Source organism: Papilio machaon, chromosome 2 (genome assembly GCF_912999745.1).
Source record: "Papilio machaon chromosome 2, ilPapMach1.1, whole genome shotgun sequence".
Classification (NCBI taxonomy): Eukaryota; Metazoa; Arthropoda; class Insecta; order Lepidoptera; family Papilionidae; genus Papilio; species Papilio machaon.
This window is the reverse complement of record NC_059987.1, coordinates 6,300,234-6,313,731: the sequence shown is the minus strand read 5'-3', so window position 1 is coordinate 6,313,731 and position 13,498 is coordinate 6,300,234. Positions and strand designations below refer to the sequence as shown.

General features: G+C 31.8%; 4 protein-coding genes across 5 annotated transcripts; 1 reads left to right on the top strand and 3 right to left on the bottom strand.

Annotated features, from left to right (window-relative positions):
* Window positions 1-49: 49 nt before the first annotated feature.
* Window positions 50-4,117, bottom strand: LOC106709065 (sialic acid synthase-like). Its single transcript, XM_045681980.1, has 5 exons — window positions 3,980-4,117; window positions 2,790-3,005; window positions 1,803-2,150; window positions 1,027-1,177; window positions 50-327 (listed from the first exon to the last, which is right to left on the bottom strand). Exons 1-5 carry the CDS (start codon window positions 4,106-4,108, stop codon window positions 122-124), a joined length of 1,050 nt encoding a protein of 349 aa, XP_045537936.1. The 5' UTR covers window positions 4,109-4,117; the 3' UTR covers window positions 50-121.
* Window positions 4,118-4,342: 225 nt separating this feature from the next.
* On the top strand, window positions 4,343-11,981 carry LOC106709067 (protein KRTCAP2 homolog). 2 transcript variants are annotated; one of them, XM_045681995.1, is made up of 4 exons: window positions 4,343-4,412; window positions 10,893-11,047; window positions 11,329-11,456; window positions 11,812-11,981. In XM_045681995.1, exons 2-4 carry the CDS (start codon window positions 10,955-10,957, stop codon window positions 11,918-11,920), a joined length of 330 nt encoding a protein of 109 aa, XP_045537951.1. In that variant the 5' UTR covers window positions 4,343-4,412; window positions 10,893-10,954; the 3' UTR covers window positions 11,921-11,981. The 2 variants fall into 2 exon arrangements, with proteins under 2 accessions (XP_045537951.1, XP_014356233.2); XM_014500747.2 differs by lacking the exon at window positions 4,343-4,412 and adding an exon at window positions 10,688-10,816.
* LOC106708951 (sialic acid synthase-like) lies at window positions 5,464-7,172 on the bottom strand. Its single transcript, XM_014500570.2, has 4 exons — window positions 6,792-7,172; window positions 6,217-6,432; window positions 5,727-6,074; window positions 5,464-5,625 (listed from the first exon to the last, which is right to left on the bottom strand). Exons 1-4 carry the CDS (start codon window positions 7,065-7,067, stop codon window positions 5,464-5,466), a joined length of 1,002 nt encoding a protein of 333 aa, XP_014356056.2. The 5' UTR covers window positions 7,068-7,172.
* LOC106709066 (hydroxymethylglutaryl-CoA lyase, mitochondrial) lies at window positions 7,426-10,427 on the bottom strand. Its single transcript, XM_014500746.2, has 6 exons — window positions 10,109-10,427; window positions 9,827-9,969; window positions 9,627-9,750; window positions 9,206-9,418; window positions 8,764-8,952; window positions 7,426-7,717 (listed from the first exon to the last, which is right to left on the bottom strand). The coding sequence occupies exons 1-6, from the start codon at window positions 10,172-10,174 to the stop codon at window positions 7,442-7,444; spliced, it is 1,011 nt and encodes a 336-aa protein (XP_014356232.2). The 5' UTR covers window positions 10,175-10,427; the 3' UTR covers window positions 7,426-7,441.
* Window positions 11,982-13,498: the final 1,517 nt, after the last annotated feature.

The following is a 13,498-nucleotide window of genomic DNA, read 5'->3' as shown; positions in this document are numbered from 1 at the left end:
AAAACTTTATCACATTAAAAGTACCATTATTTTTACGTTTACAAAGACTTAATCTAAATTAATTCGTTGTATTTTGCTGCATATTTCTTTGTATATTTTTAATATTAATTTGTACTTGAAATTAACAGAAATCTCCTTCATTGAGAGGTTCGTCTTCCTTCTTATCATATACTAGAGTCTTGTAAATAACCTCTTCGAAATGCAACGCGTTCAATCCTTTAGGTTCAGCCACTTTTATCTTAACGTCGCCTGGATATAAGATTTCACCCTTGTTTTTCGTGCTGCCCATAACTAACGACTTTTGAAGTTTGTCAATGCACGGTATTTCTGTAACAGAAATATTTTTTACTTTATATATTTAATGTTTTTCAAGCACAAGGAACTAGTTATTATGATTGTTTGGAAATAACATCTGTTTAAAGTAAATAAATCATCATTAATTACATCATTAAATTATTTTCCTTATTTTTAACGCAAATGATAAGATGTAGCACAAACTTGATGTTGACAAGTTACCTTTGTCCTCGAGAAAGAACGATCATTAAAAGAAAATTTTACTGTAACGGGTAATATCTTTATACAAAATAAAAAATACAAAGATTTTGTTGAAAAAAATAAAATGTCATCACATGTTTTTTAAAAGATAACGTCAATATTTGATAGTGATTATGGTATATATAGAAGATAGAGTTGTATTGTTTAATAAAATTATCACAAGTTTCATGATAAGTTTAAAAGAAGACAAATTTAATATTGTTTCCATAGTTACTGGTAATGTAATGTCAACACAATACTATGATATCAAGTGACTTATAAACTACGGAGGCGACTTTGAAACTAACCAATAGAAAGGTTTTTCATGTGTTAGTTAAGGTTTGTATGTATTAAGTGAAATTTTAATAAACTGTGGTTATGATTTTGAAGGCTCAATATAGGATCCCATTGAAACGTTAGGATTTGATTTTTTAGTACATGACGTTGATGATTATTGAAATAAGCAGGAGGTTACTGTTTTGTATAAGTTACCTGAAGTGACAACTTTCTTAATGGGATTCCCTAAGGCCGCTTCTATGACTCTGACGTCGCGCACCAGCTGCTGGAACTCTGTGGGGGTGAGCGAGCACACGTGGTCTGTGCCCTTCATCGACTTGTCTAGTGTTATATGCTTCTCCAACACCTGCAAATATTAAGAAGCTATAGAGCTTCCTGTACAAGTAAAACGTTACATTATTAAAATATATCAATTTTGATTGACACTATTTGTGTTATACATTTACTTGGCAAGGAAAAGAAAATCTACTGATCAATTATAATAGTTTTTGCCCTAATCGTACTATGTGACTATGTCCTAAAAAATCTACTAGTCTTCTAGTTATTTAAAAAAAAAATGGGAACCATCTGCAAGCACTTCCTTTCGATTAAAATATTTTTTATCAAAATCGGACCACCACCAGGGGCGGAGTTTCGCGGTAAAATAAAAAAAAAATACAGTCAAATTGATAACCTCCTTCTTTTCGAAGTCGGCTAAAAAGAAAAAACTATCAAGGCTAAGATCAATGTTCTATTTGATAGCAACTTATCTATCTCAATTGATAACAACTTATGGATAGATGGATGGATGTTTGTTAGAAGGTATCTCTATGGTAGAAGGCTGCATGGATCTAGATAAAATTTGGTATAGATGTAATCTGGAAGAACACATAGGCTACTAATTCAGTTTTTTTTTATATCGCGCGGACAAAATAGCGTGCGGCGGCTCGAAGTTATATAAATGTAAATATAGAAATTTGTAAAATGTAAACCTTAGCGCCCAGTGCGACAGCGCCCAGTGCCACTGCGGTGCCGAGTTCTTGTCCGGAATACCCCACCGGTACGTCAAAGGAGTTCATGTAGTCTTGGAGAACTGTCAAGTTGCAGTCCTCGAAAGGCACGGGGTATGCAGAGATGCAGTGCAGGAGACAGAACTGCTTGTGTTCAGCCGATATTATGTCGTAAATAGTTTTGACGGCCTTTTTATCCACCATTCCTGTTGATATAATCAAGGGGACCTTCTTCGACGCGGCGTATTTCAAGAACAACGAATTGTTCGAGTCTCCTGAACTTATCTTGATAAAGGGTACTTTGATGTTGACAAGAAAGTCGAATGATACCTGAAAATACATTTTCACTTTGTGATAAATTTATTTATAGCGTATTTTATGGCAGTGTTTTTTTTTAAATTATTGAAGCGGAGATAGCAAAACTTTATTACTATTCCAGGTTATTACTTCTCGAACGTGAAAGATGTTTGAGCCGGTGACGTACATCGGACACTAATTTTAGCGAATCTTTTTATGTTTAGTGAGAATTCGGATGCATGTATTTGCAACATGTGATATAAAAAAGATTTATGGATGCGTTGTACGAATAAGTATGTAGTTATCGTTTTATTTTAGTATTCCTTTCTACCTATAAGGGATTATATGCAAACTTTCTTGTCCTGCTTTAAGAGTACGTTACCTTATGGAGTTATGAAATACGAGTTCCTAAGTCGTATGACAAACGATACTGCTTTGTTATGTATTATTTTGCATAATTAAATTCTCTATAGCACTTCATTGTTACAAAAGGGTGTAACAGTTACGTAATATAATATGAAAATTTGTCTATTGTGACTACATTAGTTATATTTAATACTATTCTGTTATTCATCAATATTACGAGAATGGTTCGAATGTACCCATATGGTGTTTTAGTTCCAAGGTTAACCGTTATAGTATAAAAACCAAACATAAAAATGTGTTACGTACCATATCCATTGCCGATGCGGTGAACAGTATACCGATCTCCTGCGCATATTTAAACAATTCTCTGTACTGCGCCTCTGTGAATTCTAGATGCTTCTTATGGTCGCCGTAAGTTTTACCCCATGAATTGGGATTGTCATATGGTCTTTCCAAATACTTCGATGTGAACTTTTCTTTGAGACATGTCTTTTGAAATTTAACACAACTCGCACCCGAATCCTGTAATATATCAAATATAATTTTATTTTTAAATTAATTATAGGATGTGAAAGATTTTAAAGAATAATTAGATAAAATTGTAAGCGAAGAAACCGACTATTAAAATTTATGAAGATATAATAAGTCGTAACAGTGACATAAGATGAATTTATGGAATATATTGATGGCATACTATTTGAAAACATTAATTCTAATCCAAAACAATACTTGGTCCATAAATAAACATTACAAGAAATTTCTCTGTTCTTAGTAACAAGTGGATTTATTTGTTTGTGTTGTGTATTTCATTTGTAATCTCCAACTGGTATATTAAGTTATAAAAACAAGTGATAACGTTAATTGCATTGCAACTTGCTATTTAGTTATTGACCAGTAAACATACGACGATAATTAAGCGAAGATAAATTTGTTTGCTAGTGAAAAAAACTAGTGTTTTAGGCGTTCTGACTACATGAGTTTTGACAACTGTTAGGAATTTCTAGGACTCTGTACCGAACATTTACAAAAATTTATAACAAGATAGGTCTTAATAAGAACACTAGGGTGTTCTTGAGCACGATATTATAATAAGAATTATTGTAGTTATCATTATACGCATAATACCTACATTGTTACAATATCTACTAAATTTATTATTAACTTGAACGTACAGTAATAATTTCAAGTACAAAGAATGAGTCGACACATTCAAAGCATGTAGGTACCTACATTGTTTTCATTTATTGTTGTTAAGTAAGGCTTAAAAGTGAAAGTGTTTTTAAATATAGCTAGTTAGATACTACTATTTTATAAACAGATACAACACAACATATTGAAGTTTGAGGGTAGACACCTATGCTATTAATAATGATTCTGCTTGTAGAACGGATCGAGGATAAAGAGTCTCTTTGTTTTGTTTCAACAACAATAACAAAACCTCACTAACCTAGTATATTACCCTCTTACAAATACTCTAATAATAAAATAGTACTGACCTTGGCTGCTTTTATCAATTTTTTCGCAATTTCAATGTCACCTTGATGATTTTGTCCGACTTCTGCTATAATAAAACACGGATTGTCGCCACCGACTTTGATATCTTCCGTAATCTTCACCACGACCATGTTGTCAGCTGTTGAATTTGTTCCATAAAAAATAAACAAGGCGATACGGGTAGAAGAAGCGAACTAGTCGTACTGACACGGCGTGTAGGTATATACGTAAGGTTTATCGACCTCCCGCTCAGGATTGGATTGTGTAAATAAGGTCGATTCAATATAAAAGCGGGCTGTTTGTCTCGCGGCCGATACACTAGTGCGCGCGCGCCTTACCCGCGCAGCTTGCCTGCTCGTGCTCGCCACGCCGCCCGCGACACAACGCCTGATAAATGATAAAACCAGTATGCCCGCTGTCCGCTGCTACCAACAAGTGAGACGCCATTATAAGGCCTGTCGATTAGTCAAGAGCGTGATAAAGCAGTAAAACATTACGAAACACAACATTTCCCTTAACTCATGTTTTCTTTCTTTGCTATACGTTTTAGGCATTGAAGAAAGCTAGGACTAGGAGAATAGGATATTTGGCTTGAGGCAAAATTTACCTTAGTATGTACCGTCCTACACTAAACACAAAAACATATACGATTTTGCTTAGAACTATTATTCTGCGATACTTAGTTACTTCTCTCTAGATTATCGATCATGTTTGAACAATTTTGATGAAAAACATAATGTTTTCATATAAATGTAAATAGAAAAGCTATAGTTTAAAACAGTGTACAGCAAAACAAGTTTGTAAAGATATCGATGGCGTCATAACTTAGCATACAAGTGAGCGAATGTTGCAAGCACGTACTATACATGTAATGATATACGAAGTACAAATGGCTATATGGAGGACTTATAAAAAAATCAAAGGAAACATACTATTAGCATTAGGCTGATCTCATTAGTAATAAATAAAATAAAATTAATAAAGATGTCATTCCCTTCTGCTCTTCTGATATCGATTGAAAATACTGATATGACAAGTAAAAACACAAACTTTCATTTACATACCTAAGATGTATGTAAACAAGTTAGTATTATTCCAGTAACTTCGACATGCATTAAAAAAGGGCAGTTATAGCCAGATTTAAATGATGTCATTTATATGATAAGCTAACAAGCATGTAAACAATTTTGAAATTGAATGGACAAATATCGATAACAACTTATTTACTTAAAATGTAAATATGTATTAACATTGTGTACTAGTCGTCTCAAGAACGTTCCAAGATTGCGTTTTTCATCGTGTTTACTTACAATAAAGTCTAAGTTAAACTGTAAAATTAATTCTAGGGCACCTAGATTTATTCTGCTAAGCAGATCAGACATTGCCAATTTAAGTTAGGTACTACTTTAGTCAACTGAATGTTTCAAGCATATCAGGTAACAGGAGTCATGTAAACTTTTATCAGTTGAAAAATAGTTAATACTTCTTAATTCATACCGAAAAAATGTATCATTTTCACAGGAGTTCGAAGAGTCGTTTCCAAAGAACGCACTGCCAGTATTAACTGCTGTAATTCTGATGGTACCAGAGAGCATTGATGATCCGTGCCCTTCATGCTTCTGTCCAAAGTTATATGCTTCTCTATTACCTACATAGAAAAGAAAAATCATAAAAATGTTCAATATTTGTCATGTCATATCTACACAATTACGTGATTTATATGTGATACAAATAGTCGTAAACGCAGACCTTAGCTCCTAAAGCGACAGCGGCAATGGCGACATTTATTCCCAGCTCGTGACCAGAGTAACCCACAGGAACATCGTAGCTGTTCCTGTAATCCTGGATGACTCTCAGATTACAGTCTTCGTATGGCGTAGGATAAGCTGACACGCAATGTAGTAAGCAGAACTGTTTATGGTGACTTGATATTATATCATAGATGGATGTCACAGTGGCTTTTTCTATCATTCCTGTGGAAACTATCAGCGGAACCTTCTTGGACGCAGCGTATTTTATGTAAAGTAGGTTGTTAGAGTCTCCAGACCCGATCTTTATGAATGGGACTTTCAGATTAAGTAAAAAGTCGAAAGATTCCTGAAAAAAAATTACAGCGAGATATTGTACCTGCCTATAAAACCTTGTTACTGCAATCAAGTAAAGACTATAAGATAAAATATAAGGATTCAGTTATTCCGGATTAAATTTAACGTTACAAAAAGTAAATAATGTGAAGTACCATGTCCATAGCAGAAGCTGTAAACGTAATATCAAGATCTTGTGCATATTTTAACAGGACTCTATATTGGACTTTGGAAAATTCCAAATATAGTTTGTGTTCGCCATACGTGGATCCCCATGAATTGGTGTTATTATACGGTTGATCTAATCGTTGTTTTGTAAACTTATCTTTTAGACTACTTTTTTGAAACTTAACACAATCTGCACCAGCTTCCTGTAATTATGCAATGCGTTTATAATTACATTTATAATGATATAAACTGATATAATTAAGGCATTAAGCTAATGGTATAGACCATGTACAAAAATTTGAAGTCGTATTTTTATTGCCCAAAATAGTCTATGAGGCTTTTTGGTTATTGGAGTTAATTTTGTTTCATTTTCGATTAGTTTGGACAATCTTAAGGTCTAAATTTTATCTAAAATGTTTAAATAAAACTTAAACCAGTAAGTTAAGGTCTTATAAAGTCAATTGAAATCATAATTTTTTGGAGCGTTATTAACGTAAGTTAACTGATTTATTAAGCAAATATTCCTGTATTTTGAATAGGATTCGTTTAAATTATAACTTACCTTAGCTGCCTTTATCAGTTTTTTTGCAATCTCGATGTCACCTTGATGATTTTGTCCAATTTCAGCGATAATAAAACACGGATTGTTACCACCGATTTTAACTTCATTGTTTAGAATTATTGTATTCATATTAAATTTTTTACGATTTCTTATGATAGGGATAATATGAGAGTTAAATAAACGCAGTCGTAGGAACTCGTGTTTGAAGGTCAAATTAATATTTCGGGCACTGCATGTGTAGGGCTTAAATGAACTCAATAGAAATATGTTCACCATCGTACCATCTTGTATGGGACACTCCCGAATTTAGCTTTTACTATTTTATAAAATAATTAAGAAAGCGTAGTAAGGCACTTTAATTCTGAAGACATTATTTGTGAAATAATATAAAAATTAAATTAGCTAACATATAATTAATTGCGTTTATTATATCTAAGATGGAAAATATCCTCACCTTATATTAAAATAGATTCGATGTCTGTACATGTAAATTCGAATAGAAAATTTTATTATTTATACTCAAAATTATCCACTTAAAAATTACAGAATAACAATTTTATGAAGATATAAGACAAATGAGGCATCATTTATAAATTGATAAAATTTATTATACACTTTGTACATCAACATTTACATAAAAAAACGTCAATTTAATTGACAGTACATGCAGCTATTTTAACAATGTCTGAATGGTTCTTAAATCTATCACTTAAGGCGCGATTCACTCTTGATTCAGTCATCTTTCCAAGGAAGTTTGAAATGTAACGACCTGCTTCGATCAATTTGACCAAATCAACATTTGTATTAACTCCAAGGCCATATAAAAAGTATACTAAGTCCTCTGTTGCTAGGTTTCCTGTGGCCCCTCTAGCATAAGGACATCCGCCAAGACCTGATATTGATGAATCCACAGTTTTGATGCCGAACTGAAACAAATATTGCCTTTTTAGATCTTCTACGACGATAGTTAGGAGGCTTTCCTTTCGTTTCAAAAAAAGTTTGAACGAACGGAAACATATCTGTTTGGACGGAAGATGAAGATGAGGACGGAAAATGATTTATAACACAAATGACTATTGTTCAAAGACAAATTTTATAATGAAAGAAAAATCAATATAATTAGTAAAATATAATTGGGTAAAAAAATAATTATAAAATGAAATTTGCAATTTGCTATATTTGCATCGCATCGTAAAATGTTATTATACTTCCTTTTAGCATTAAAATCTTTTTAGTTGTTGCGGATATTAATGGCTGAAAATTTCAAACAAACTTCCGTCTATTCGTTTGCTCATTATAAAAGAAGTATTTATTCTAGATTACTACGTAAAAAATACTTTGTAAATAAAAAAGGAACAGGAAAAAGTTTCACAATAGCTCTTTACGCTTCCTACTTCCGAACCATTTAACTCGATAATTGTTTAGAAGAATATTTTCCAATAATGAATCGTTTTTATTTGTTATAATTTTTTGCATCGTAACTTGGCTTAAAGTTAAAAGCATCCTTGACAGTATAGTTTCATTTTTACATTTCATTTTTTGCTGATTCGTAAATACTAATGAAGTAGTATTCTTATATAAATTATCTGTTGTCAAGATAAAGAATATGTATTTAACAAGAGAATATTTTCTTTCCTACAACTTACATAACATTTAGAATTTAATCTACAATTGTTATTTCTGGCATTTTTTTATAACTTCATGACAATAAAGTTATGAAAAAGAGTTGAGTTAATGCTAAATTATTATGTACAATATTTGTAGCTTCTTTTTGCAATTTAATATGTCTCAGAGAATGTTGGAGTATATAAGTTTTATCTACTTATGTATTAGATTCTACGCATTTAACAATAACATAAATGTGTGTGTGTTAATTCTCCGGTTATATAAAGAAGTAGATCATATATATAACACAGTAGTAATTGAGCCTTAATTATATTAAAAAAAATAATCATAATGTAAACAAACTTACTTCTAAGCCAGCAAGTAAATTGGAGAGACCTTGACCATATGTGTCATGGAAATGTAACGCTAAGTTCTCCGGCTTGGCAACTTTGAGCACTTCACGCATTAGTCTTTGCACTGAACCTGCGGTGCCCACTCCTATGGTATCACCTAGTGATACTTCATAGCAACCCATTTCAAACAGCTCTTCTGTAATCTGTAAATATAATATGTTACTCTAACTTTTTAAACATTCAATAATATCTAATATATAAAATTCTCGTGTCACAGTTTTCGTTCCCGTACTCCTCCGAAACGGCTTGACCGATTCTCATGAAATTTTGTGAGCATATTCATTAGGTCTGAGAAACGGCCAACATCTATTTTTCATACCCCCCCCCCATTTTTTAACTGCGCGCGGACGGAGTCGCGGGCGACAGCTAGTTTTAATATGATGTAGTATATCTCACCTTGGCTATACCTTTAGGATGAATGGGACCATCATATGGGCATCCTACAACACAAGATATGTAGCCCCGAACTCTTAAACCATCCTTAATAGCCTGAACAGCTACTTCTTTAAACCTTTTTAAGCCTTCTTCAACTGAACAATTTAGATTTTTCTGTGAAAATCCTTCTGAGCCGGCAGGGAATATGGCAACTTCTTCAATGTTGCATTTCATCTGTAATTCATTTATAAAATATAAGTTTGATCATAAACACATATTGCTATTATTGTGAGAAATAAAAGACAAATGGTAAATTTATTGTATCCTTACTACATAAGCTATGGATTATGAAGCATATATATAATATAACAAATATATATTTTTCAATGTAATAAATTTCTAAACAAAATACAGGGAAGAGGTTTTTATAATTATTACTTACAGCCGTTTCATAGCCTTTTAAATTGGGTATCAGAACTGGATAGTTTACTCCTGGACTTCTTTTGATAGTTTTCATTACATCAATGCCATCACTCATTTGTTTAACCCATTTCGGACTAACAAAACTGTAATGATTCAAAATCATAAGTTATGTATTAGGTAATCTTAAAAAAAATCTTTTCGTAATTGTGAATACTGCACCTTGCACATTCAATATTTTTGATGCCAGCTGCAGCAAGTTTATGAATAAGTTCCACTTTCACATCAGTTGGAACAAATTTCGACTCATTTTGTAAACCATCTCGGGGTCCAACTTCGTAAATTCTTATATCGGACACCGTACTCTGTAAACATGATTGATGATGAAGATTTTTATGTTTCCTTTTAATGTTTTTATAAACGTTGTACATGTATGTTGCAAAGTTCAATGAAAAGTTAAATGAGGATACAAATATCTTGTAAATCTACCATTAAAATACTTACCAGTGTTCGAATATAACGGAGTTCGCTTTTTACTTTTAATTTTATCGCTTTCTTTAATGAATGCATTTTTAAAACGTGCAATTTCTAAAAACTTCTACCTATTCTTGATCTATCAAAAACGAGTTTGCTATCGGTGTAATAATATGCAAATAAAACTTCTCGCTAGTCTTACAAGATCGTATTTCCAAAACATCTCTTATCAGAGACTGGTTTTTGATAATGATTAATGATAAGAAACTTCAAAACTTCAAATTCAAACTTCACACTGCATAACACGAAGATTTATTATTTATATAAACTTTACCTACCTACCTTTTTATTTTGGATTAGCTTTATCTACCTGCTATTTTTTATTTGCATAAAAGTTAATTACCACAAAAGAAAATTATACGAAAAAAAACATTAGATGATCAAAATGAAATATAATTATTAGAGCCAGTTCCATTAATAAACCACGATAGTTCTAAATAAAAAAAAACAGTCGAATTGATAACCTCCTTCTTTTTGAATTCGGTTTAAAAGTACATAATTGGTTATCTGATTTCATGATTTTTGTTGCCAGTTATTAGTTGTTGTCACTTTGTCACTAGTTGTCAGTTGTCACTGTCATATTAATGCTTATTGGATTTTGAGATTCATCGGTTATTTTGCCGGTAAATTGAGTAATATTTGTTGATAGAAAGCATTAAATAGAATCTGAAATTATGGGTAATTGATTTTTTGATTAACTAAAGCTTAACGTAAAGTGTAAATTGTTATATTTAAATTTATTGAAATGTTTCAGCGGTAAACAGTGCCACGTCCTTCGTTTTATCCAGCATCCTCACATTGTTAATATTTTCTGGGATGCAAATGTATAAACCACTTCTAGTAAGGTCGCCGATCACAATAATATTTGGAGGTTACCTTGGTTCGCTGATGTTCTTATTTTTTGTAACAGTATCCTTTTTAAGCATATTATTTTCTGTTTATTTTAAATCATCTGAAGTTTTCAGGTAATGAAAAATTCAAAAATCTTTATATGAATTAATAATGTATTTAATGTGCAATATTCAATATTTTTATTAACATGTGTAAAGTTTCACTTTTCTAAATTACTGATGGTACATTACTCTTGAAAATTATTTTGATAAAGATATTGGTTGCCATTCAAGATCAGATTATAGAAATTGACATGTTAAGGAACAAGAGCAGAATAAGATCCTTAATGGTTTATTCAGGCAGTAGGAAACTTGGAAGCTACATTATTTGGTAAGAACTTTCAATTGAAGCTGCCAGAAATTGTACTATCTATGGCAATATCACTTATTGCTGCAGGAATGGTGCATCGGATTTGCTTCACAACATGGTAAATTATTTTTATTTTAATTATTATGGTAGAAATGCAAAAAAAGTAGGTAAGCAATGGTAAAAGGGATAGATAGAACATTATATCAGCTTTTAGCTATCAATTTATTAAGTCATCTGAACTGTCCAATTATCCTACAGCAAAGTTTTGCATTATTGTCAGTTAGTGTCATTATGAAGATCATAATGTGAGGTTTTATGGTATTGGTATAAATCTCCATATTATGACAAGTTTTTGTAAAAAAAATTACACGGAACCTAGGGAAATTGACATTGATTGGTCTTTTCCATTTATGTAAATTTGTTATTTCTATGTTTATAAACTGTGCAAAATTCTTTTTATGTTTTTTTTTCAGTTTGATATTTTCACTCATGACCATCTACTACATGAACAAGCTATCGCAGAAAACATATGCAGCAGTAGCCCCAGTTGCTGTCCCAACCAAATCACGTAGACATAAATGAAATATTTTACTACTTTTTATCTTTTAATTTTTATACTGATAGAATAAAGTCACAATTCCAGAAAAGCTTCCTTTTTATAATTTAAATAAAATTATTATTTTTAAATGATGTATTTTTTTAAACTCATTACTAAGTAAGTCTTTAGAGATTCAATGGAGGTAGAAATTACTACCAATTTTTCCTTGTTTCTAAAAGGATTAAAATATAATTTAAACTATAACAAAATGACATTTAATTTCATACCTGTAATTAGACAATTGTTTTGATTTATTACTTAAGATTGAAGAAGCAAATTTAACATTTGAAAGAACATTTTGCCTTTTAATCTTAATACAAAAAATGAGCAGTGCAAAATATTTAAGTTTAGAACACAAGCAGTTAACCGTTGTTCCTGTGGTCATAGTGTAGAAATACTTGGGACATAGTTTCGGAAATGAGAATTTTGAATTTGATACGATATGCTAAGGATAACTATTTGTTATCAGGCCAGATCGTCCCATGTTGTCATCATTTATTATCGTTATCTCTAGCGCGGTTGACATATTTTTTTAAATCAATAAGATATTTTATCAATCAAAAACTTTATATACCGCACAACGGTTACGTCTAAATGTATAAGTTATTTTTATATGACCTAGGACCTCCTATAGCCTCCTCCCGAGGAACGAAGCTGCCTCGTCGGTTATACCGTTATGTCGAAAACTGAGGTATCCATCGAGTAAGAGTACAATCAGTCCGTTTATTTTATAATTATTGCTTATTTGTAACTATTACTTATACAGCAAATAAATATGTTTTTATTTATTTCATTTGCCGTATTATTTTTCCATTATGAATGGTTTGTTGTTGTGCATGCAAATGTTTCGCAATTATTCTGCATGAATGCTGGTACGACTTCATTCTTACGATGCTAATTTAAAAACCTGTTCGCACGAACCGGTAGGATGTCTCCGCTGAATCACAGCATAATACCCTTGCAATAACTTTCACAGACATTGTATTCGAGTATAACAAAAAAATTAGATAGGACAAAAAAGGGACTTAAAATATAGCTATTTAACTTGAGTGATTGTGATTCAAACTTGGCTACTCTATTGAGAGTTTGGCCGCAGAAACAATAAAACACGTTGTTATCTCATTTTTCTTAATAGAATCATAAATATATGCTATTGCTTCTCAAAGTGCACGCTTCTGTAGATGTATGGAAATAAAAGCTAAAGAGATATGAAAACATCGCGCCAAGTTCGTAATATCTACCTACCCGTTGGGGTAAAAACTGCCTGCTGTTGACAAAAAGCGAATATAACTTTCTGGTTTTTAGAAACAGTAAAATATGAAGTGAATGATGGAATTCAACGGTATTATATTTACCAATATTCGACCTATTGCTTTATTGTAATGGCATTTGATCGAAATTGATTCAAGTACATGCGCTCAATGCACTATTCGCACACTGATGTTCCCTACTCGGCTTATGCAATAAGTGTCAAGGGTCACATGAAATGTCAACCAATTATTGCTCGACTAGGAAATTGCTGCTATTAGTTTATAATGAAACGATTGTCCGTTTAATTGAAT

Coding starts and splice junctions, on each gene's coding strand:
- LOC106709066 (XM_014500746.2), bottom strand. CDS start 10,174: ATGCATTCATTAAAGAAAGCGATAAAATTAAAAGTAAAAAGCGAACTC. Junction 9,419..9,626: donor TAAAAGGCTATGAAACGGCT/GTAAGTAATAAT, acceptor AATGAATTACAG/ATGAAATGCAACATTGAAGA. Junction 8,953..9,205: donor ATCCTAAAGGTATAGCCAAG/GTGAGATATACT, acceptor TTATATTTACAG/ATTACAGAAGAGCTGTTTGA.
- LOC106708951 (XM_014500570.2), bottom strand. CDS start 7,067: ATGGTGAACATATTTCTATTGAGTTCATTTAAGCCCTACACATGCAGT. Junction 6,075..6,216: donor CAGCTTCTGCTATGGACATG/GTACTTCACATT, acceptor ATTTTTTTTCAG/GAATCTTTCGACTTTTTACT. Junction 5,626..5,726: donor CTGTCGCTTTAGGAGCTAAG/GTCTGCGTTTAC, acceptor TTTTCTATGTAG/GTAATAGAGAAGCATATAAC.
- LOC106709067 (XM_014500747.2), top strand. Junction 11,048..11,328: donor TGTTCTTATTTTTTGTAACA/GTATCCTTTTTA, acceptor TGGTTTATTCAG/GCAGTAGGAAACTTGGAAGC. Junction 11,457..11,811: donor CGGATTTGCTTCACAACATG/GTAAATTATTTT, acceptor TTTTTTTTTCAG/TTTGATATTTTCACTCATGA.
- LOC106709065 (XM_045681980.1), bottom strand. CDS start 4,108: ATGGTCGTGGTGAAGATTACGGAAGATATCAAAGTCGGTGGCGACAAT. Junction 2,151..2,789: donor CCGCATCGGCAATGGATATG/GTACGTAACACA, acceptor ATGTATTTTCAG/GTATCATTCGACTTTCTTGT. Junction 328..1,026: donor TAAGAAAGTTGTCACTTCAG/GTAACTTATACA, acceptor TTTCTGTTACAG/AAATACCGTGCATTGACAAA.